The sequence below is a fragment of the Dryobates pubescens genome, chromosome 10 (genome assembly GCF_014839835.1).
Source record: "Dryobates pubescens isolate bDryPub1 chromosome 10, bDryPub1.pri, whole genome shotgun sequence".
In the NCBI taxonomy this organism is placed as follows: Eukaryota; Metazoa; Chordata; class Aves; order Piciformes; family Picidae; genus Dryobates; species Dryobates pubescens.
The window spans coordinates 37,859,866-37,885,198 of record NC_071621.1 but is presented as its reverse complement, the minus strand read 5'-3'; the positions used below and the strand labels follow the sequence as shown (position 1 = coordinate 37,885,198).

The window sequence follows — 25,333 nt, the reverse complement described above, 5'->3', positions numbered from 1 at the left end:
GTGGGGAAATATCATTACCCAGCGAAGCTGTTTGTATTCTGTGAAAGATTCCTTTCCCGTGTTCTTCCTTTCTGTATTTCCAAATTGGTGTGTCACCTAATGAGGGGCTGAGATCCAGTGGGCTTTTTGTGTCATTGGCACTGCTGACAGGAGAGGCTGACTCTATAAGCGTGGCCTTCAGTGGCACTGGCAGAAATGAAGGTGTTGAGTCGTAGGAGCAGAGTCTGGATGCAACAGAGCAAATCAGAAGAAAATCTCTTAGTTCTAAACAAGTATTTACTTTGACCCTTGAAAAGGAGGCTGCTATTATGGACTTAATTATATTGGTGGTAATTGCTTATATGCCACACTGATACCCAGAATACAAAAGCAGAAAGATAAAATGAATGTAGTCATAAGAAAAGCGGCACTTCTTGCCACTGCATTTCCTCACCGGACATTGATCACACAACAGAATCTGAGAGACTGCCAAACAAGAGCCAGAGACCAGATTTCTCCTCTGATTACAGTGGATAAGAAGCTCTGACCTTCAGAAGCACTTAACACTTGAACAATGTTAAGCCTTTTATTTTTCAGATGTCCACTTAGCTGCATTCTCTCAGTGATTTTCAGTTACAAACTGAGGACAGTGAGGGCACTCTTCCTGTGCAGTGCCATAGGATTTGCTGATGAGTCTGCCATGAAAATAAGAACATACTTGGAAAGTCTTTGCTGCTGATCAGTTTAGAAAGACTTAAAAATCTTTTGGGAAGTTAATTATCCTATTGGTAATTTTAGTGAAACCTATAGATCCCTTGATTGCAGCATTTATAATTAGATTTCCTCACATAATTTTTATAATTAAATGATTGCCAAGTGCTGCAGTGCTATCCATTAAAACTGCCTGGTTCCTGAGGTAATAGGGTTTCAGGGCTAATTTACATGGCGAGCACATGAGGAAATTTATTACTCGTGCAGTCATAATACGGCAACACTTCTGGCAGGTTGTCATTTGTGCCCACTAAAAATATCTGGAACAGTAACTTCTTCACTATAAAAGGCTTTTGCAATTCCATAACCATGATCTGAGAGAGGCTTTCATTTAACTTACTGGCTGTAATGAATCTGTCAGTGAACGGTTGAACATTCAACTCCATTTGTCCACTTTCCTTGCTTTGTTTTTATGTTTTTCTTGTTTGTCCAAATTCAGAGGGTTTTTAAAACAAATCCCTGCATTTTGCCTAACAAAAATGAGTGTCCCTGTGGATGAAAATGTGTCATTTTGGGTCCATATCTGAAAAAAGATATAAAAAATTCAGTACCACTTAATAAAAATATGGGGGAAAAACACAAGAAATGGAGAAACAACACACAACCTTCAGCCACAAGTTTTAATGAAGCTCTGCACTGTCTTCTCATTACTGAGCTTTTGTAAGTTGTGTATTATTGGTCAAAAATGCTGTCAGTGGCAGGCCTCATTCGAAAGTCACTCACGAGGGACGTTTTGCCTTCCTGCTTTTTTAACAGAAGTTGCCAGCTTGGAGAATTCAAATAAAGTCTCACAGTTGCAAGCTAGCAGAATCTGGGATCAGATGTGGCTAAAGCTGTGTGCCACAAAAGCCTACAGATACAGTCACCACCATTCTCCAAATAAGTCTTTATTTAGTTTAATTTCCTGTAAGAAAAAAAATGTTGCTCAGGCAATGCAGGAGACTCCTTGCCGGTGTTGCTGGCAGTTTCCTAACGCTGCTAGAGGGGAGGAACCAGAACAATTCTCTGCTTGACTTGCTGCTCATGAAAAGGGAAGAACTCATGGCACAGATGGTGATAAATAACAGCTGAGATCAGAATGACCATCAGTTAGTTCAGTTCATGATTCAAAGGAACTCTGAAAAGGTAGTCAGCAAATTGTGACTGTAAACGTCAGAAGAGCAGACCTCAGCCTTTTTGGAGAACTGCTAAGCAGTACCTCTTGGGATGCTGCCACAGAGACACAGGGTCCATGAAAGACAGATGCCCTCTAAGGAGAACTTACAGAGAACTCAGGAATGACCCATCCTGCTCAGCAGGAAGGAGGGGGATTTAGCATGACCTAGAATGCAAGACATGGAGAAGCAGTGCTCGGCTGCTTAGCGACAAAATCAGGAACCTCTTTTCATCTAAGGCTTATAAGGATCCTACAGGAAAAGAAAAAGTGATTCTGCAGATGTGCTACTTTCAAAAATGAAGACAAAATCTGATGAAAGGAAAAACTGATAAGGGGGGAGTGTAATGACAGGCAGTGCAGGAAAAGATGAAGTACTCAGCATTGTCTTTGTGAGGCATTAAAGGGACCAGAAGGTAATCGGAATAGTCAGCCCAGATTTACCAAAAGCAAATTATATGCCTGTCCATCCTGGTTTCCTTCCCTGATGAAATGACTAGCTGAGTGAGTGAGGGGAGAGTAGTGGCTGGCCTATACCAACCAGTGTCACTGCACAGGTGCTGCCCAGAGCAGGAATGTCTCCTTGCTGGGTGAAAACAGCTGACTCCAGAGACACACTTGATTCATGCCATAACACCCACAGATATGCACCTGGGTTCTGCTCTGGCACACGTGGTGATACCTCTTCTCCACTGGTTGCCCTGGGGAGAGGCTGCAGAGCTATTTCTCACATCTCTTTTGTGGCTAGGAGAAGCTGTAACACGGGGAGCACCCTTTGAAACTCCTTCAGCAGCCTCTCATCCAAACATGAGGAACTGTTGGATAAAAGTACAACTGATCCATAGCTGGAAAGAAGACATGATTTGTAAAGGTTTGGAAACCTTCTGGGTAGGCTTTTTGGTACCTCCTGGATTATATGCCATCTCCTTGCTCATCAGCCTTCTCCCATTTGCATGTGACAGCAGACGTTGGTAGGGCTTTTGGCATGGTCTCCCACAGCACTCTTGTTTGCAGGCTGAGAAACAGTGGACTAAAAGAAGAGACTAGGTTGGTGACTGTCTCAGTCAGTACTCAAAGGGTTATGATAATCACTTGACATCTGTCAATGATGAGCAGAGTAGCTCAGCATATCCTGGCTGTCAGTGAATGTCTTCATCAGTGACCTAGCTTATGACACAGAGTGCACCCTCAGCAAATTTGCAGAGGGTAATAAATTAAGGGGAGTGGTTAACATGACAAATGGCAGAGCTGTATTCCAGAGGGATCTTGATACATGAAAGGACTGGGCCAGGAGAAATCCCATTGAGTTCAGTAAGAAGTCTGCTCCTCAGGTGGAACAGGGCCATGAAAGAAGCATCTGAATTGCAGCTGCATTGAAAATGACCTGGAGGTTACAGCAGGTGCCAGGCTGAACGCGGAACCTGAAGAGCGCGCTCACTGCCTGTCAGGTAATCAGCATATTGAGCTGCATTAGGAGAAGCATGGCCAGCAGGAAAAGAGGAATGTCTCCAATTCCCATTCTTCTGGAAAAACAGAAGGGTCCAACAGATTCTCAAAGTTCTAAATCCTGTGGAGGTTAGAGGCATACTGAGGGAACAGGGTCTTTTTTAATGTTCTAAAGAAGACTGAGGAGCAGTCCAAGAGCACCCTGTAAGTACAGCAGAGCAAAACAAGCCAAGGCTTTGGATGCTCTGATTTCAGCTTGAAAATTAAGGGGGGAAACGACAGCAGGTAAGTGTAGTGCCGGAGCAGGTTGTTTTGAAGGGTTGTGATACCTGTCCCTGGAGTCAGCTATTTTTTGGGTTGTGGGACAAGGATGGAGATTTTAGGGTTTGGGTTTGGGTTTTGTTTGGCTGGTTTGGGGAGTTTGGTTTGGTTTTGTTGTTTAGTATTTGTTTTTCCTCTTCCTAAGAAGCTGGGAGGGGCCACAGCCAAGTCAGGCAGCTGAACCAGCCACTGAAGTATTCAATGCCATACTGATATCATGCCTGCTGTGTAGGGGAAGGGCTGGCCAGGGCAAAAATGGGGGCTTTGAGTAGGTGTCTGTGGTGGGCTATGCCATGCCAGTGCTGCATTTTACCTCATTTTACATATTGTTTCATGAGTATTGCTGCTCTTCCTGGTGGTTGTACCTCTTGGTGGTGTTCTGTTGAACCCTCCTTACCTCAGCCCACAAGGCTTTGCCTTTTTCTCTCAATTTTCCTTCCTGTCCCACCAAGGGGTGGGAGGTGGAGGCAGTTGTGTGAGCTGCTGTGTGGGGCTTGGCTTCTGATTGAGCCTGAACCGTGGCAATACTCTCTGAGATTTCTGAGATCCTTGCTGTAATCCTGATACAACATTGACAATAGTTCCACTTTAAGCATGAGAGTGGGTGAGGTGGCCAACAGAGAGGCATGCCAACCCTTTTTTATGGCAACAGGAAGGAAGGAAAAACAAAAACCAGGAATATTTTGGTCTAGGGTTTTTTTGTGATTGGTGAGGTTTGGGGTTTGTTGCTTTCTTTTGTTTTCATTTTTGTTGTGGTTTTTGTTGTTTGCTTGTCTCTTTGAATATTCATTACTACTACAGCTGAAAGAAAAGTTACCATTTATTGTTTGGCAGATGTCTGCCTTCCTATTGCCAGAATAACTGAAATTACAGGCTCAAGTTCCTGTAGCTGTAGGTGTTCATCAGCTCAGCCTTTAGTGAACAACATCAACAAAAGATCCACGAGGAACTGCCATCTTGAGCTGTTACTTCCTTTTGCATTTCAGCAAATGGTAACATCAAACTTATTGATTCAGCTGATAAAAAATTCACTTTGGCATTCAACTCTGGAGAGATTATTAAAGATTCATGGTTGAAAAAGCTGAGTTACCTGTTTTGCAAAATTACCTTTTGTGGACGAGGAGGGGGTCCTGGGGATTGGAAGAGAGACAGAAAGCCACGAAGCTGAAGTCTCAGGAGATGTTTTTCAAAGTCTCACAGTATCACTAAGGTTGGAAGAGACCTCGAGATCGTTGAGTCCAACCTGTCTCCACAGACCTCATGACTAGACAGTATCACAGTATAACTAAGAAAGTGGCATTCCTCAACTGTTTTTGTTTGCTTATATAAACGTGAGAGTTGGACTGAGGATGTTGTACAGAAACACCTTTTAATTTGTATGGATGCACAGATTTGACTTTTCAGTATTAAACCATTGCAACTAATATTATGGTTTACATATTAGAAAGGCCTGTGTTGGTAGGATGAGGGGCAATGGCTTCAAACTAGAAAAGAGCAGGTTTAGAGTGGATGTTAGGAACAGATTCTTTACTGTGAGAGTGGTGGAACACTAGAACAGGTTGCCCAGGGAGCTGCTTGGGCCCCCATGCCTGGAGATATTCAAAGTCAGGCTCAACAGGGCTCTGGGCAGCCTCATCTAGTTGAGGATGTCCCTGCTTACCACAGAGGGGGTTGGACTGGATGATCTTCATAGGTCCCACCCAACTCAGACCATTCTATGATCCTGTGATTCTAGTTTGTCTGTTAAAAAAACTGCCAATGAACAGTTTTCTGACAATGGTTTGGTGAAGCTGAACAATAGGGAAAAAGATGTGCAGTTTTTCGTAATGATTGCTGAAAATTGCTCCTTTGAGGTCATTAATGAGCTGGCTTAGGTCTTCTATTGACAGAATATTTTGCATATTTTTGAAGTGTGTATTGGCTGAAAGAAGTTAGCTTAGCTGCATTCCCTATTAGGTCTTGTGTCAGAGCAGACTTAGAACTCATGTTTTGCAGATGAAGGTCACCCTTCAAATGATGAGTTTTACACCGTGTTTTTGACTTGTTACTCTATGAGTGATGAGTAAAAGCCACACAGAAGTAGACTGACACAGTTATATGAATATGGGAAGCGATTGTGAGCTCTTAACTATCACCATGCATCACCCAAACTCAGCATATCACCTGTGCTCTACAGAAAATAAACGATAAGGACTCATACTGGCTGGCTGATAATGCCTTGTATTTATTCTTTCTAGTACATTACTTGTAACTTAATTGTTCAAGTTTCTATTTTCATGCTTAGTTTCTGCCTGGGGCTCGATTTGTTTATCTAGAGATAGCAAAGGTTGGATGTTTGTTTTTCTTTGAAAATTAGTACAAATTGCATCTATTATTTTTCTGAGCAAATTTAATTAACCACTGTCACAACCGCATTAAATTGCATTTAGTTTTAATCATTGCAGCTTGGTCATTTAAGGGAGAGAGGGAGACTTAGATCACTTACTCCATATTCATTTCTACTCCATGTTAAAAATTGTGATGATATTGTATATTTAATGCTGTAGTATTCCACACAGAGCCTTAGAGTGCTGAAGACTTTTTAAGGACTCTTTAGGATGTCGGGTAGTGCTAGGGCTGGGGGGAATGGAGCAAAACCAGAAGTGGGTACATTCAGATTGGACATTAGGAAGAAGTTCTTCACCATTGTAATGGGTTGGGGCAGATCCCCTCCCCACCACAGGCAGAAATAACGACTCAGACAAACGGATTGCAAAAGTGATGAAAGTTTAAATAGAAAGCAGTGAATGTTACAGAAAACCCAAAGCACAGTGACAAAGAAAGATCCCAACCCCACCTGAGGGTGCATGCAAAACCCCCAGGGCTCCTTCTTCCCCCTCCCTCTGCTGGGCTAGTCTCAGCTGGCCAGGCCTGAGATTGCCCATCCCCCTGTGGCCTTGGGCCTAATCAGGCCCATGGCCGGGAGATCTCTCCCCCAGTTACCAAGTCTCGGAGAGGGAAGGAAAGAGGAAGTGCCAGACTCCGCACTGGATCTTATAGTGGTGCAAAGAATTATGGTAGGGAATACACAATTTCCTGTGTCCATCCCTCTGGGCTGGACTTCTGGACACAGGAAGTAAATGCACCAGGGGGGCACCCAGCTCAAACTACAACATGCCACCCCTGTATTTCATACCATAATCTTTGCACCCAAACACATCATCAGACCAGAAAACTTCTGATGACATGTCCGGCAGAGTCCATCTCTTCATCTGGGCGTCCACTCAAACAGTATCTCATTCAGGCTCAAGCATCAGTCCATTCCAGTTGTTCTTCCTCATGTGATGGAACCTCCCAGCGACGCAGTCCTTCTCCTGCAGTGTGAATTCCTTGTGGACTCCTTGGGACATCCTGGTCACCTGGAAATACCTCACAACTTCTCAGCCAAGCCTTTACTCTCCTATTCAGCGGCAAATTCTCCACCCCTGGGGCAGGCCAGTCGGAACAATCCGGCTCCACGACTGCCTTTTTCAATCCATCCAGGGTGCCGCAGCCAACCGCTTTCACGTGGACCAAAGCTACACGGATGCATGTCAGAGGCACTCCGCACCCCCCGGCTGGGCGCTCGCGTACCGAGGCAGGACAGCATCCGGCTGCACAACCTCCACCCCCGGCAGAGGGAGGAGCTGTGCCACAGCCCACTGAAGAAGCAGGGAGGCGGAGCCAGGTGCTCGGCGCCATTTTCGGAACACGTCCGAAAACACCAGGGAAAGATTTACAGCTGCCGCCGCCGCCTGAACGCAGCCCGGCTCGGGCGGTGCCGCCGCCGCCGCTTGAACGCGGCCCGGCCCGGCCCCCGCCGTCTCTGTCGCCGCGATGCAGAGTCCGAGTCACCTCCAGCAGTCGCTTGCCCGCTCGCCGCGGGTGTCCGCTCCCCGCAGCGGCCGCGGGCCGACCACGCTCTGCTTGCCGCTGCCCCTCCTCCGCTCCCCGCCGCTCCGCAGAGAACGAGGAGAAGGCAGGTCTCGCCTTCTTAGGCTACTAGAGCACTCTTAAGCTACCCTGGGCAGAAAGTCACAGAAAGAACCACCCCTCGCTGTTCCCAAACAACAGGAGGGAATTCCATGCCATCAGCTACGCACCAGCTATCCTTCTGCAGTCTACAGGAGTTCACACAGTCGCCCCGGTAACACAAAACCTGAGCCCCAGCTTTCCAAACCCAAACCGACGCCCAGAACTAAATTTAAACTCTCCATCTTTTGCAATCCGAGCTGCAGTTGGCCCCACGTTGGTGCGCCAAAAAATGTAATGGGTTGGGGCAGATCCCCTCCCCACCACAGGCAGAAATAACGACTCAGACAAACGGATTGCAAAAGTGATGAAAGTTTAAATAGAAAGCAGTGAATGTTACAGAAAACCCAAAGCACAGTGACAAAGAAAGATCCCAACCCCACCTGAGGGTGCATGCAAAACCCCCAGGGCTCCTTCTTCCCCCTCCCTCTGCTGGGCTAGTCTCAGCTGGCCAGGCCTGAGATTGCCCATCCCCCTGTGGCCTTGGGCCTAATCAGGCCCATGGCCGGGAGATCTCTCCCCCAGTTACCAAGTCTCGGAGAGGGAAGGAAAGAGGAAGTGCCAGACTCCGCACTGGATCTTATAGTGGTGCAAAGAATTATGGTAGGGAATACACAATTTCCTGTGTCCATCCCTCTGGGCTGGACTTCTGGACACAGGAAGTAAATGCACCAGGGGGGCACCCAGCTCAAACTACAACAACCATGAGGCTGGTGAGACACTGGCACAGGTTGCCCAGGGAGGTGGTAGAAACCCCATCCCTGGAGGTAAGGCCAGGCTGGATGTGGCTCTGAGCAATCTGATCTAGTGTGAGGTGTCCCTGCCCATGGCAGGGGGTTGGAACTAGATGATCCTTGAGGTCCTTTCCTACCCTGACGATTCTATGATTCTAAGTGTGGGAGCTGATGAAACTGAATCCACACAGTATTTCTACTGCATTTGTAAAAAGCTAAATCTAAATGCCAGGCCATATGTCTTTGGAAAAACTACAGTTCATTTATCCTCCCAAACTTTTTTTGTGGTTCTTTTTTTCAGTAGAACTCTTTAAGATTCCATCCTCACAGTGTGGTATAGCCAAGCTTCTCACAATGCTGTAACGCAGCCTAGGCTATCTAAAAAAGCCAGCATGATTGAGTACAGCATTGTATGACCAAAGGTAGTTTTTCTGTATGCTTAGTTCTTTCAGCTCTTTCTGACACAGAAATATAATCAGGAGTGATTTGGTTCTATGCTTTGAATGTTCAGTCCTGTCAGATTTTACAACTGAAGAGACTGGAGGAAGAGGGGGAGTGTGTTTGGCAAGGGAGTATGGGTGTGAAAATGAGACAGAATTTGTCATTGGTTGTGTGAGAATGGAAATCACAAGAGAAAACTTGGATTTGGAAGAGGAGTTTAGGACAAGGAAGAATGTGAGAAATGGGTGGAGAGGCATTTAGAAGAAACAGAGGTAAACAACTTGGAGAAGAGTAGCAATGAATTTCAGGGCTGCTGAACCAGCAGCTTCCTCAGACAGTGAGACAGGAGGTTTGGGATAGTGCATAGCAGTGTAAGAAGACTGAGGCAAGGAACACAGATGAAGAGCAGGTAGGAAAAGTTGCTGATAAGATGCTAGCAGGATCAGGCTAAAGTCATCCCTCACTAGAAAAATTGAGAGTTTGGGGGTTTGAATGACATATGCATGATGCCATCAGGCAGTCTGCCATGATAGTTCATCTATGTTGCCTGTCTAGAAGGTATCAGCCTGCTGCTGCTACTGACTACTCCCAGTCTCTCACAAGAGAGTTCTCTGCTCTGATTCTTAAGCTGCCCCCCCTGATGATGATTAGACTGAATTCAATATCATGTCCCATAAACCTTTGGTCAATCTAAGGAATTATTTACATTAAATAAATGTAAGGAAGACTACCTGGGTGACTCATTAAATGTTCAGTGAGGAAAAAAGTCAAACTAAATTTGCCTGTGTAACTTCAAGTTAGACCCTTGGTGCAATACAATGGCACAGTATTTGCTTGTGCTGTCATCTAAAGAGGAACACCTGTCAACGTTATTTTTTTAAGCAAGGGTCACAGTTACATGTCTTAGCTCTAAGCTACTATTCCTTCCCTTCAATGAAGCATGAAATTGCTAAACTGCAAAGCAACCATTTCAAATTTCATGTGTTTAATTCACAAATGTTATCTTAAACTAATTGTTGAACTTTGCAAGTGCATAATAATTGTCTGCCTATCGCAAGATTTCATTTTCCTACTCCAAATTTGTTCTAAATAATAAGTCTTAACTTGGAACAGCAATTTATGTTGAAGTAAGATTTTAGTTACTGTCAGCTCGCTGCAGGGGGGGTGGACAATGTGACCTTTGAGATTCCCTTCCAACCCGATGCCGTCTGTGAACCTTGTGTTATATCCTGAGTAACACACACATTTAAACACACCTCCCAGAGGTCCCCAAGTAACAGGATTTGGCTATTTCTAGTACAGTCAGGGAAAGCCACTTATTACTTAACACTTAAAAAACCCCAAAAACAGTCAAATTTTGTGAGACTTTTGAAATGAGATGGAACTGGCAGCCATAATACACACAGAAATGGTAAGGAAGATCATCTAAGCACATACTACGTACCGCACCAACTCCTAAAGCAGCTATTGCCACTTAAGACAGACACCTTTGGGGTCCCTGCAGTTATTTCCCTGTCATTTCCAACTCAGTACTCCAGAGCAACCAAAAACGGGATTAAGAATGGAAATAGCATCTGATTAGGAAAGGGAAAAAGTGCAAGAGATGATGTTTGTCTCTATGATTCCGTGATGCATCTGAGTCTTAATTGCTGCATGGAGGCAGCAGGAGAAAGCCCAAGAAGAGGGTGGCAGTGGTGATCAAGGGTATCGTGTAGTTTGCAGGGTTTCTCCTTTTGTTGCACGGACCTGGATAAGAATGTCAGAGAGAGAGAGAACAGAGATCTGCAAAAGTACCTGTGGCATGGAGAAAGCAACTATCAGCATTTTCTTCCAACACATTGCCAAGGTTGAAAGACAGGTATTTAGATGCTAGCATGTATTATCAATGTGCAACCGAGCAACAGGCTTGCAGTGCAGAAAGGTAGAGGTGGTTTGGATATATCAGGGCATTAGTTTCGTGGGACTCGCTGACCCAGGGTGTTGTGAAGAATATGACAATGTTCAGATAAGGCTGAGAGTAAGTGCTCAGAATCATGGTGGATAGGCTTGAATTTAGTTTCTGGCTGACATGGTCCTTAACCTGCTGGTTTTCAGGAGCTGAGTAGGCAGCTGAGTATTTTTGTCAGGAGCTGAGCAGTTTTTACTGGCCTAGTTTTCTAAAAAGTCAGTGGGGACCTCCCTGCACTTCCAGGACTTTTGGAATATGATGCAGAGTGGCCTAGCAACCTCCTTCCCTGCTACCTCAGCACTCCTGGGTGTATCCCATCGGGTTCCATGGACTTGAACACTTCCAGGTTCTTCAGATGGTCGCAAACCTGATCTTCACTCACCGTGGGCAGTTCCTTCTTCCAGCCCCTGGCATTATCTTCCATTATTCTGGGAGTGTGGCTGGAGCCCTTGCCAGTGAAGGCTGAGGTGAAGAAGTCCTTGAGAACCTCAGCCTTCTCCATGTCACTTGTCACCAGCTCACCTGTTTCCTTTCTGAGGGGGCCACACCTTCCCTAGGCTGCTTTTCACCATTAATATACCTCAGGTTGTGAGCTTTCAATTCCAAATAAACTTACTGAACAGTGAGATGTGTGATTCTCCTAGAAGAATATATGAACAGGAAACTCAAAGAGTTCAAAAGACCTATATAAAAAACTCATTGGTTATTAGAAGTGGAAGAGTTCATTTGTATTAAATTAGCATTGATTTTTGGTTTATTAGTGATATACATTTAAAGACAGGTCTTTGCTCGCTTTCCAGCACAATTACATTAGCAATACTGATGTGCTGCCTGTCATAAGGGAGCCTGGGTTCAACTCTTTAATTGTACTCAAGTTCACTAAAAACCAGCTTGTTGGAAATTTATAGCATTGTGAGATTTGGTTTTTCTCAGATTGAATTTAGTGTTTGCTGCCTATAGCCCTGCATGCTCAATATGTTGTGAGGTCTTAGATGATTTATTTCCATAGAATAAAAGGGTTTAAAATAAAAAAATAAAAGCAAACAAACAAACAAAAAACCCAAACCCTGTTAACTTTTAATGTGCTCTGTGTTGGTAGCTGAGCCCTACCAAACAGAATCCTGCAATACAAAAATGTTACCATTCAATTGAGGACCCTGCATGATGCTGAGGGGAGAATGGTTTTAATAACAACATTTTCTTCTGTCGTGCAATAAAGCCAGCCTGAGAGAACAGCACAAAGATAATCCAAAGCAGCAATCATAAGGACTACAAGCAACAGCAAAGATTTGCTTTCTGTACACAATCTCTTATAAAATAAATAAATAAAGCCAGTGTCAGATCAACCTTCTGCCTCCTACTGTTCCTGTTGGCTTTTCCACCAATTAGTTATAACTCTCTGTGGAAATTGAACCTCACTGCAGCTAGGTCTATGCTGACTAACAATTACAGCTGTTCTCTTTTCATTGGCTAGAATAGCAGATCATAACTAGCTGCTCTTCATACCACTTACAAATGTGACTTGATTGTCTCTCGTGACTGAAATACCTACTGAGGCGTGCTCGAGCCAAGCTGTGCTACTGCTTATATTTCCTGTGCCTTTGCTTTACTGTTGTATACCTGATTCTCATGCTAACCCAGTTGCTTCTGCCCATCTGAATCTAGCAGTTGCTGTTCTCATTTATCACAGAGCTTGGTTTCTAACTCACTGGTAAAGACAGAGCAGTATAAGTATGTTTGTTCCTAAACAAACATTTTAAAGGCAGGATGAGAGCAGATCTGCTAAATAAGGAGCTAAAGCATGAGTTAGTTGTTTGTTGGGTGCTTTTGTTTGTATGTTTTAGGGTTTTTTTAAGTAGATCAATATTACATAATTACTCAATATTACCTAATTGCTCAATATTGTAATTATCCAAGAGCTCTACAGTAACATTGACTCATTTGGCATTTTAATTTTGTGCTTGTTTGGGTTTTGCTTTATTTAATTTAATGGTCAAAATAAATTCCATAGCAGAATTCTTTGTGCTTTCTGACATTAAAAATCACAAACATATGAAGGAAGACAAAACCTCTTGAGCTGTACCTGCCGTATCTGGAAGTGATGTAATAGCAGTGAATCAGTCCTTGAATGAAATATAGCTAACTTTTACACTTTTGTTACAGCATGTTAAAGGGCCTACCACAAGGTTTTTAAATTCATATGAAGAATTAATACATCATAAAATAAGGCCTCAATGTTTCTGTTCAGTCTGACTCCTAACTATTTTGAGGGAAATATTGAGGTGACTTTGTCAGTATCTTTTCAGAACGACACATTAGAGACTGTTTCCATATCCCATGCTTTGAGAGGAGACAACCTGTCTCTGTCTTAACACTGGAGAAAAAGCCATGGAAGACAGGGTTTTCCAGGTGGGCTGATCCCATTGGGTAGAACTTATTCTTCTTCCAGTGGAGAAGGGTAAAGCACAAGAAAAAAATACTGCATTATGGGAATAATTTAATAAAGCTGAGTGGTCTTCAGAACAGCTCTTTTTTTCCCCCTGTTTTTCTTGGAGCCTGTCATTTTCCAGAGTAGGTAGGTAGGTGCTGCTGTAAATAAGTACTAGTTTGCCATACAAAAAGTGAAGAACCACATTTGAAGGCAGTCTGTGCAGCAGATTCCTCAGATTAAGGATCACTGGCCTACAGTTTGTATGAACAGAGCAGTGATCTGTCTACTCTATTTTTAATCATTCTCCTCCTGCCCATTTTTTTAATCACAACTTGCAATTACTTTTTCACTAGTTATATTTACTGAACAGAATTGAGAGAGAAAATCAAGTTTATACTAATCTGAGTTGGACCCTTGGTGCTAGAAATGACTTATTTTTCAAGCTTTTGCTTTTCTGTGCAAATGAAATACGAAGTTGTGGCTTAATGATGCATTTGGCTGTGCCAGTATATACATCTGAGTGGTATAACTGTATCTAAAAGAACATTTGATCCCATGATCTTAATGAATCCAAGCTTGGAAAGGATAAGAAGTTTAAATTCCTTTTCTTAACTTTAAGATCTCTCTCCCCAGCTCATTTAGAAGGTATGTTGTTAGCTGGTAGAGGATTTATACATCAGCGAGGTGACTTGTTCAGTTGTCTGTTATCTTACCATCCAGCAAGACTGAAAGGAGTGAAAAACACTAAATGTTCTAAAATTTCCTGAGCTTCTCAAGATATTTTGCTAGGTCTCTGTGTTTATATTTGAAAGACACATTTTGACTCAGGATCTAGGTAGATATTGACTGCAGATTTTGCTTTTGGAAGCAGTTTGTATCTGTCAATTAACAGAGCGATCCCTCATATCTGTCCATCTCTGTGGCATGATTTGTGTCTCAGCACAAGGTTGGATGGTCACTCACTGATGAGTCAGTGTAGTCTGAGCATTCACAGAATATCCAAGGGCTAACAACACTCTCATGTCTAGTGCTCGGAGAGGAAAAGTATCTTGACTATAGGAAGCTAGCAAGTTGCTCACAGAATGATAAGCGTTTTAAGCCATGGAGAAATCTGCAGTTTTTACTCATCTTCCTGCACTGGGGTAACATTTCTTCCATTGTCATAGCAGGTATTATTTATCATTTATATTTGTAATTGTTCTATAATATAGTACCTAAAAGCAAAAGCAGCTCTTGAGGGAATAAAAGACAGTCTTGGTCTCAAGTGAAATAATGGAAGTGGGGTTTCATCTGGCTTTTTTTTTTTTCCTAAAGCAGCAACTGATTTAGTAAAGGAATAACTAAATCCAACCATCTGAAAGAAGTGTGAAATCTGCTGATAAAAAGCACTTGGTAGCTTCCACATTTTTTAAGGGATTTTACAAGATGCTTGGCACAATGCTCTATAACCAAATGAGTGACAGCTTTGTTGTTTTGGTGTTTGCTATTAAATTGACAGGTTTTTAAACTGAAAAGTTTTCCCTGGGAAAGTCAGGCACAGAGAGTTCTCAAATCATGTTAGATTGCTATGAATAATGTTATTAGCATCAAGTGAGACCAATTTTCAAGTAAAGCAGCTACTCCTTTTCCCCCAAAGGACAAAACCAGAAGCTAACAACAAAAGAAAATACGTTCTCTGTATCTGCCAGTGCATCCATGACCGTAATAACTTCTGGTACCTGTGAAAGTCACAGTAAAAACCACACCCATGTGAAGCACAGTGCAGCCAGAAGAACAAAAAAAGTTTATTAACTCCTTGGCCTCTTGACATTTCCAGGCTTCTATAATAAGATTATCATCTAGCTAATACTATGTTCCCGTCATTAAAGAAAGTGGCATACTCTGGATCTTCTGGCAGAAGCAAGGATATGGCAGCAGTTGCATCTTGGCACCCTTTAGGATAGAAACCTCAGGAAATTATGAGCCAAGTTTCACTCTGACAGTAGGTCCAGAGGCATCTGCTGGGGCCATTGCAGTAGCTGTAGAAGTTGCTTGATGGGAAATGTGTTATGTGGTGCATTGTTCTGAAAACTGCTGGTTGTCTCCTGTGGATCCCTGGCCGGTTGTTACTAAAAGCTGCATCCCCTTCTTGCCTCTCCCCAGGTGACTCCCTGGGAGGTTTGTGGTAAGTATTGCTTCTCCCAAGTGCTGGCCTCCAAGCAGCAGGAGAGAATGTTCGGTGACTGGTCAAGTGTCAGCCGTAGGGTCTTATTCATAGCTTTGCAGACTGACGTCGGTAATCTGGAGCAGCAGTGCAAGTAGGGTAGCCTTGTCTACAGGCTTAACTTAGAAATGTGGTCTGCAAAATCAGATTTTGAAGGCTGAATCCGAAAAGAGAACAAAGAACTCTTTGAATTAAATGAACAGCCTGATACTGAGATTAACTGCTTACACAGTTTGTTGCCATCAGTGCTGTTACAGGGCATGGCTCACTTTGACCACAGCTCCGCTTGCAAAGCCCTAGCTTGTTGAGGCACGAGTATGTTGTATTAACAAGTAACATATACTTTGTATTTATCTTAAATTAATAGATAAAAAACCACCTCTTTTCAGGTAATAAACATCATATTTCCTTCTCTGAAATGCTCAAAATTAAGGTCACAGAAAACTGTGCAGTGTAATGTTGTTAGATTGCAACCAAAAGCCAGGTTTGTGGGAAAGCTCAGTGATCTGCAGCGATCAGATACTCTCTTTCGGTGCCACATTTCCCATGAGCCAGTTTCATGGCCCACTTTTACAGTCTGTGTCTTTCTGTGTAGTTGCTTGTATGCAGTAATACTGTGTTACCAAATCCTAATGTTTCCTTTAACAGCACACTTTACTTGTCAGAAAAGCACTACTGAAAAGGTCTTGACAGATTTGCTATGCATGCTTTTAAAATGATTGCTGTGTTTTCTCTATATTCTGAGCCACTAATATGCACCTGATCTTTTACTCTTGTCTCTATCACCAGGCCTCCTGAACCTGTTTACAGCACTGTGAACAAACTGTGTGATAAACCACCTTCTCCTAGGCACTATTCCCCTGTCGAGTGTGACAAAAGCTTCCTTCTTACAGCTCCCTATCCCCACTACCACGTAGGCCTGCTCCCTGACTCTGAGATCACCAGGTACTGCATGCGCTTCTTCCTCACCTCCTTCATTAGAGTGCATGAACATCACTGGATTTATCTCATAGTTTGCATCTTCACCATAGATCTTTTTCTACAGCTTGTGCTTGTTTTTAACCATGCTTTCGCATCTGCACCACTGGAAGATATATGCTACTTTGGTATATAATTTTGGTCATCCAAAATCCAGTGATGCACACAGGCAATGTTTTGATCCATTGGAATGGTGCTCTAAAATAGGTTAGATAATATGTATCACATTTTAAAACTGAATTCAGGATTTGTTTTCCTGTGAGTACAGAAAGTGACTTAGACTTCACATAAAGAGATAGCAATCTGTTTTGATTCAGCAATCTTAGTTCTGTTGTGTCCACTTTGTTCACAAGCATCTTGGTGTATAGAGTGGCTGCTTAAGCCATTCAGAAGAAATAGAGCAAAAAATAATCACCTCCCTCACCAAGTCACGGTTGAAGATACATCTAAAATTCAGCATTGCCTAGGCTAGCTCTGCACTGAGAGGATGGCTAGTAAAACCCAAAATGATAAACATTTCCCTAACTGAAGTAATGGAAGACATTGCTATAAAATGCTGTCAACAGTTGCCTCCTGAGAGGTACTTTAAAAAGGAAAAACATCCTATCCAAAACTGTGTGCTAGGATATCCCCGATATTTTTCTACAGTCTGCTAGGACAGCAGTAAACTACTTGCAAAGAGCACAAGTTTTCAAGAGGATATTGAGTGTTTCTTTTGTCATGGAACAAACCTGTCATCTTTTATATTCCAGAGCAGAAGAAAAATAATTGTATTTGGAGCTTTGATTATAGGCACTTTTCAAATAGAACAGTTAATGTGGGATGAGAAGAGCATAAGTGTGTAAGTGGAGAGTAAGATGGTAAATCAATGTGAGATACGCTAACGAGCAAGCTACCCGAGGGCCGGAGGAAACAGCTGTGAAAAGCGCTGCAGTGCTAGGAAACAGCCAAAGTAAAAAGGCAGTATGAGGAGTACAAGTGAGGAGTGCAGCAGATGTGGTAAGACCATGCAGAAGCTGAGAGTTTATTAGAATGAAAACTGTGTAGCTTCCAGAACTTGTAAAAAAGATGATCACTGGGCAGAGCGATTAGTCAGCCTGTTCAGGCCAGTTTATGTTTGCTGTTATCCATGGGTTTTAATCAATGTTTTAGAACATATAAATACATCCAGAAGGGTGACAGGTACTAACAGATCTATTCACAATATTTTATTTTCTCTGCAAATACTCTCTTAATGGAAATATATAGCCAAAAAGTAGCAAAACTACTTCAAGTCTTTAGATGCAGTGTACATACAAGTAATTTATCTGTAAGCAGTCACGGTGCTTCTCCACGTTTAGACCCAGATAAAAGAAGAGATCATTAGAAAAGGATGGACTTTTAAAATGGTCCCTTCAGGAAGGAAAGGACCAGTGATCTAGAAAGTTGAACAATCTGGTTCTAGAGGTTTCTGAAGTCATAGAATTGTGCATGGGGAGTGCTGAGGATTATATTGTGGCTTGCCAATCATAGAGAGATGCAACTCATTGCTCTGTGTACAATCTCTATAGACATAACTGTCAGGACTATGGAAATAGGTTGGGTGAAAGGGGTACATCTCTTAAGGCTACTTCCTGCAGACCAGGTACTTAGTTGCCCATAATCAGTGGAACCCTGGGAAGCTCACAGAACCAGATCATTTCGGCATGTGAAGGTGCAATTTTCTGCACTCTGTTGTGCGATCAGGTGAATACTTGGTCATCAGATATGTGATGACCTGACATCAAGACTTTAAAAGCTGGGCCGTATTCTACTGCCACTTAACAATTCTCTTTAAGAACAAGGGTTCATTTCTCTTCATTCTAACATGACATATAATTAAGCTCTGGTCCCTTAAGCTTTGGTCCCTGTATATTTCATGAGCCTGTTTATTCCAACAGCACAATGAAAACTGCAAAAAGCACAGAAAAAAATGAGAAAAGACACAGCTCATGGTTAACTGCTCTGCACTATGCTCTACTGCATGCTGTGGTAGAGGCAACTGATTGCTATAATTTATGCTTCCTACTGTGAAATAACATTCAGAGGGAAAATATGACAGTTTTCAATGTTCTCAAACACGGTCATCCTTTCCACAGGACTCTGAATAGCTGACCACAGAGAAAGACATTTTACCAAATGCCTTTGGTGAGGAAAGTGACAGCCTACAGCACACACCATGATCTGAGTTCCAAATGGTCTCAGGATTCACAGTTGGAGAGCACATCTTACAAAAGTACTCACTCCATCTTAACCCTAATCTAAGTGACTGTTCTTTGCAGCAGTGCTCACTGCACACAGCCCCAAAATGCACGAGGATCCTGTGTCTCAGGGTTGCCGGGTCAAATGCTGGCAAGAATTACTCCATAAAATAACTTTGGGTTTGAATTGTGGCTGTGATGCCATCATCTCTATTGGAAGTTGTACTGCAAGAAAAAATAGTCAAAATTTCGGACAAGTATTCTGGTAGATCTCCCTTTCTCTCCTGAATTCCTCAAAGCCCTATTCTTCCACATTACACCCTGCCACAGTCTCTGGTCAAATGTAAAAAGACATGTGCCTGACTTTCTGCAAGCTTCCCAGGAGTTTTTCACCAGATTTTGTCAGCCTCCAGTTTGGAGAGGAAGGGACTGGGATTGGTAACTGCAGTCATTGTCACATCTCAGTGCTCCAGTGTTGAGAATCTGCTGCTGAAGTGCAAGAAGTCTGGTCTGATGAATAACTCTTCCAGAGCTCCATGCTCTCCCAACTGAAATCCTTGTAAGCCAGCCAACGCCTTTAAATTGCTGCTTCAGATAATTTGTCGGCTGCTCCTCAGATGATTGTTTTGTCAAGGTTCATTAACTTAATAGGCAAAGAGAATTCAGAGGCCAAAGCTTTATTTGTCTACAATAAATTCAAGTTTATAACCTTTGCAGTTACGGTGGCCTGTCTTAGCTCCTGGGAGATTTGGCGGTCTAGAGCAATACACTTCCATTGTAAGACAGAAGTAATTTGGGTTTTGATTGAATTGCCAGTTCATGTGGATTGATACTAACAGGGCTGTATCAATGTGCAGCAGCTGAAGATCTGTTCTATGGAAGACAGGAGCAGAGAGAGAATTTAGGAGTAGTGAGTTTCCCTTTGCGAGCACCACATGGGAACTGATGTAGTATCCCCACTGTCATTATTGACAGTCCTGTGTGCAATTAAGGGATTATTGGCAGCTCAGAGGTGCAACACTCTACAAACATCAGACTTTATCTCTGCAGTCTGTAACACAGAACACTCTGTTGTCAGTCTGCACTGAAAACATCCTTGCATTCACCACTGCATAGACACGCTTTGAGAATGCTTCGCTCTTCCCCAGAGCTTACTTTCCTGTCTTTACTGATCTCTTTTTGGCATTCTAGTTGTCAGCACAGGTTTTGCTACAGGGTGGTCCTGATATTGTTGGTTTGGGGTCTTTTTCTTCACTTTGATTTTCCCTTAGGCATTTTCTTTTCTCTTAGGCTTTTGACCATGTGATTACATCAGTATTTCTTAATACATATAGGGAGTGGAACTAAAAGTAGGGTTTCAGGCTTTGTGGTCATGGAAGAAAAGTTTTGGAACATGCCTCCTCCCAGCCAGAAAAATTAAATTGAGTGAAACTTTTGTTCATCTTCAGTCTAGCTTTTGTGAACTTCTAGATCCTCCTTAATGTGCTTGGACACCTGGATTGAAAGTATTTGGCTTGCTTTTCAAATCAAGATTAGTTTCTTGAAGTTAGCCTTAATTCTGGCTGACACTGTAATCTGCAGCTTTAGTCAAGGGAGTTAATGATTGTGTTCTTTGTTTCCCAGTCTCTAGAAGAGATTTACCAGTGACCTCATAGAGCTTCTTTGGCAACTAATTCTGTCTGGAACATAGCATCTTGTTACTAATGGCAGTTGTGTTATTAGGACAAAAGTGATTTTAAGGTATTTGACGAATCAAATTAGTGACATCAGTGCTTGGGACAACTGATACTTTCCCAACAATGGGTATTAGGGAGAGAAGGCAGTGGTGAGAGAGGGCTCCAGAGCAGGCTGTTGCAGAAACAGCATGGTATTTGCATAGGCATTCAAGGATAGCTGAGCATTGTGTCTCTCACAAGTAGAAGCATGCTGACATATAGGCAGGACATAAGGGTAAAGAGATGATAATGCTGAGGATCTGAGTGATTTCTTCATGATTCTGTTTCAAATGTGTGGCTGAATTCCCACAGCCTCCAAGTGCATGAGGGTCACTACACTGCACTAGTCTCTGCAATCAGACAGGGGTATGTCTACAATGCTAAGCACTACTGCTTGTAGTCACCCTCATCTAGTTTCAGGGATTCCCAGGATTCCTTAATAGTTTATGAAGGTACTGCTGAGAAGGTGTTGATGGCTTTTCAGTGATCCTAGCAGGAAGTTAAGGTAACTGCACTAGAAAAAGGTGTGAATGTTAGCCCTCTCTGCTACTTTTTCTATGGTGTCCTTTCTCATTTATTAATATCTGTGCAGCCTTTTCCTTTGCATTATCCTGTTTGGAGTGAACTTATTGTCAAGATGATGCATACAGCTGTACTAAGGAGCAAATGCCCTCTGGGGAGGCACTTGTCATCTTTACTGAAATTCACATTGTACAGGAGTGCTCATCACAGAATCACAGAATGTTAGAGGCTGGAAGGGACCTTGAGAGATCATCTAGTCCAACCCCGCTGCCAGAGCAGGATCACCTATGCCAGATCACACAGGAACTCATCCAGGTGGGTCTTGAATAACTCCTGAGAGGGAGACTTCACAACCCCCCTGGGCAGCCTGCTCCAGTGTTCTGTCACCCTCACAGTGAAATAATTCTTCCACCTGTTTCCATGGAACTTCCTCTGCCTCAGCTTCCACCACTGCCCCTTGTCCTGTCATTGGGCATCACCCAGCAGAGCCTGGCTCCAGTTTCTTGGCACTCACCCTTGACATATTTACAAACATTAATGAGGTCACCTCTCAGTCTCCTCTTCTCCAGGCTGAAGAGCCTCAGCTCCCTCAGTCTGTCCTCATAAGAAAGATGTTCCACTCCCTTCATCACTTTTGTGGCTCTGTGCTGGACTCTTTCAAGCAGTTCTCTGAGGTCTTTCTTAAACTGAGGGGCTCAGAACTGGGCACAATATTCCAGATGTGGCCTCACCAGGGCAGAATAGAGAGGGAGGAGAACCTCTTTTGACCTACTGACCTCCCCCTTCTAATACAACCCTGGATATCATTGGCCTTCTTGGCCACAAGAGCACATTGCTGGCTCATGGTCAACCTCCCATCCTCTAGGACCCCCAGGTCCGTTTTCCCTTCATGCTCTCCAGCAGGTCAGTCCCCAGCCTATACTGGTACATGGGGTTGCTCCGTCCTGGGTTCAAGACTACACTTGCCCATGTTGACCGTCATTAATCACCCCTGTTTCAGTCCCACATGTTTAGTATGGGAATTGCATCTAGCCATAGTCTGAGGTTTCTGAAACCTCAGAATTGAAACCTACCAAACAAGTCGTAAAAAGTGATAATACGATGAAACCAAGTCTTCAGCTTGTCCCTCATGAACACAGCCACCTTTCTTGAATTTCAAATGAACTTCTACTGTTTAGTTGTGTTAATTAATTTATTTATTGTGAAAAGTTCAAATAATAATCACAGAACTGGAAATCACACATACACAGACTCATACAAAATGATAGGGGTTGGAAGGGACCTCTGAAGAGCACATAGTCCAACTCCACTGTCAGAGCAGGTTCATTCAGAGTAGATCACCCATGAACATGTCCATGCAGGTTTCAAATGCCTCCAGAGACACAGACTTCGCAGCCTCTCTGGGCAGTCTGCCCCAGTGCTCTGCCACCCTCACAGTGAAGAGATTTTTCTCCTTGTATTTATGTGATACTTCCTGTGTTTCAGTTTGTGTCCACTGCCCCTTGTCCTGCCGCTGCACACCACTGAGTAGAGTTTGGCTCCGCTCTCCTGACACCCACCCTTTAGATATTTATGAGATTTAATGGGATGCCCCCTAATCCCCTCCTAGGTTTAAATACTCAAATATTTAATATCAGAATTGGAGCAGATTTGCACTTTTTCATATATTAATACCTTGGAAGCAGATTCTGGACTGATCTGCATTTTACGTGTCCCAACCACAGACAGAAAAGCTTATTTGTGGTAAATGAGCACTAATAAATAGCACTGCTAAAAACAGTGGAAAGGAGTAAGTGTACAAAAACACAGAAGTACATTCTTCCAGGAGATTGCTGAAGAGGAAAATAGACAATACTGAGGTTCAACTTACTCAATGCTAATGAAAATTAATTAATCCCATAGTCACAAATGAAAAACTGCTTCTGAAAATCAAAGATACCTGGTTAAAATACCTCTTGATAAAGCAGCTCCCTAAAACCATAAGGTGGCCTCTGAAAAAATGAGCACTGTGACCTTTTGTCCTGCAAAATGAGTGATGGTGGATCTGTACACAGTCTGTACACAAATGTAGGCATTCAGAGGCACAGTGCATGCAGTAATCCATAAGCAGTTTCACTGATTAAATTGGTCATCACAGAGGCTGGCTTGGGCACTGCTGATATCAGTGGGATATGTAAGTGCTGTGGCCTCCTCTCCCTGCACAATGTCTTTAGCAATTTAAGTACTTCTCTAGCTCTGGCACCTAGACCTTTCTGACACTAAGTTTGGAGACCTTGTCTCCTCCTCAGGAACACACACTGCAGTGGCTGATGAGGTGCAGGCGGGATGTGTACAGCGACCTACTCATTATGCTTGACTGGGTTCTGCTGCTTCTGGAAGCAGCTCCAGAACTGCAGTATTTTATAGTTATATATTACAAGGCCAAACAAAATCAGCATCAGCTATGCTGATTAACTGTCTACAACTAAATACAGTGTCTCAAAGTATGTTGTCCCTGATTGTGAATCAGATTCCTGAGGTCTTTAAATTACTTAAGATCTTTTTGCAATTACCAAAATTAATTGTGGATTTTTCTTATAATTTTCAATTAACAAATTAGAAACTCTCAACTGGAGCAGTTTCCTTTCATTTCCTTTTAATCTTGACTCAAGTGTTCTCTTCCACTAAATGATCCAGTCATGTAACTGTTACAGTTAATGGAAGAAAAATTGTACTGCCTTTCAGGCTCAGCTTTCATGTTGTTTTGCATGGATGGATCTCTGATCCTGATAAGCACAAACATTCCTATAGACTCTCTTGGGCTCTTTCCTTATTTTTAATGAGGAGTCTTCTGTTTTGGACACTGGTAATTAAAATTATTAGCAAAAAGCACCTTGTAAAAAGCCAGAGAGATAACTGCAGGAGAATCTTAACCTATAAAGGCATAAAATATCTGCAGTTCTAGTGTTTAATTAGGTAAAGCTATAGAAGCCTTTCAGGTTAAGATGGGATGCTTCAGGTTAATGCTGCTGGGCTTCATTTCCAGTTGCCCCTGAATAATTCTCAGCAGTTGAGCAAATCACTTAATTCTGTTTGCTTTGGTTTATCTATCAATACAATAAACTTCTTACTCAGTTACATTGAGAAGGATCACTAATATCATTAAACAGAACAGAATACATTTTTTTAAGTGAAAAATTAAGGTGTTTGTTCTGTTCTATCCTTTGCAAAAAGTTTCCTGTTTTTTGAATATGTACTTTGACTTTCAGAGATACTGTGCTTTCCTGCGCTACAAATCCTCTTTTGTTCATGTTCTGCACCCATGGAAATTAAACTGTATATTCCTAGCTCATAAAATGGGCAGAAATATTAACTCAATTTAGTCAAGTAGCAGTATTTTCTTAACTATGTCTGTAGACAAGAAAAAAAAATCCCAGTTCTTAGTAAGAAAACATCTGTGAATCACTGGTATGAAAATTTGCCTGCTGTTGAGATTATGAACAGACCTACAGAGACACTGGGAAACAAAGGAAAGAGGTCTCTGCTTCCACGCCTGGAAGCAAGCTCTGAAATTCAGCCTATGTGTAAGTCACAGGAAAGTTTCCCAAAGTATCAAAAGGCAACTCCTACCTCCCTTTGGGATGGATGGTGGAGTCTGGAACCAGGAGACTAGAAATGGCTTAGACCACTTTCAACTGGTTCCTGCCTGAGGATTTTGGTCAGGGCAATCAGTCATCCAGTATGGGAAGGCTGAGGTGGGCCATGGCTCTCAAAATGTAATTGTTGCCTGATGTCCCTTCAGAAGACACCATTCACCACCCAACGTGCTGCAGCAGGTTCTGGCTAGGTACAAGGCGAGAATGGTGCTTCTCATTATCTTAGGAGAATCCCATCAGTTCATAACTCAAGTCATACAATAAATTTGTTGTCTGAAATGGTCATTTCTGTGAGACATGTTATTGTTCCTTTTCAGTGTGTGTAAGCAACCTCTTTACATGCCTTGTTTTGGGCTCTGGATTTCCCCTTGGAACAGTTCTTCCAAAGTGACAGAGCACTGAAACTCCAGAGTGTTCACACGCTTCTGCCTGTTGGAAGAAATGCAACCCCACACTTTAAATACTGGTTCCATGTCTGCTTCGAGTGCTTTCAGAATAAGTGACAACAAAAATTGACAGAAAGTGTCACTCTGCACAGGAGTGCTACAGTAATAAGCTAACGGAGCCATTCAGGAGCTCAGATCTTGTCCACGGTGACGAAAGTTAATGACAACCTGGCAACTGTCTGAGGGCTGATATGAGAAATGGATTTAGATATTTTCATTTCATTCCTGTGGACAAGTTTCCACATCATAAAAATCATTGCTTCATCTGTCATAGTAATTGCTAGACACTCAGCTCATCAGAAAATCTGAGAATAGGTTTAACCCAGGGAATAAATACTCTT

General features: G+C 42.7%; 1 protein-coding gene across 7 annotated transcripts in view; it reads left to right on the top strand.

Moving 5' to 3' along the window:
* Positions 1 to 25,333, top strand: part of DLG2 (discs large MAGUK scaffold protein 2) — a 1,098,948-nt gene that overhangs the window by 804,664 nt on the left and 268,951 nt on the right. For 5 of the 7 annotated variants that reach the window (XM_054164548.1, XM_054164550.1, XM_054164553.1 and 2 more), the window contains one exon: positions 16,267 to 16,422. The exons of the other annotated variants lie outside the window; for them this stretch is intronic. In XM_054164548.1, coding sequence (XP_054020523.1) covers positions 16,267 to 16,422 — 156 coding nt within the window. The remainder of the gene's footprint in view (positions 1 to 16,266; positions 16,423 to 25,333) is intronic. 7 annotated transcript variants of the gene reach the window in all.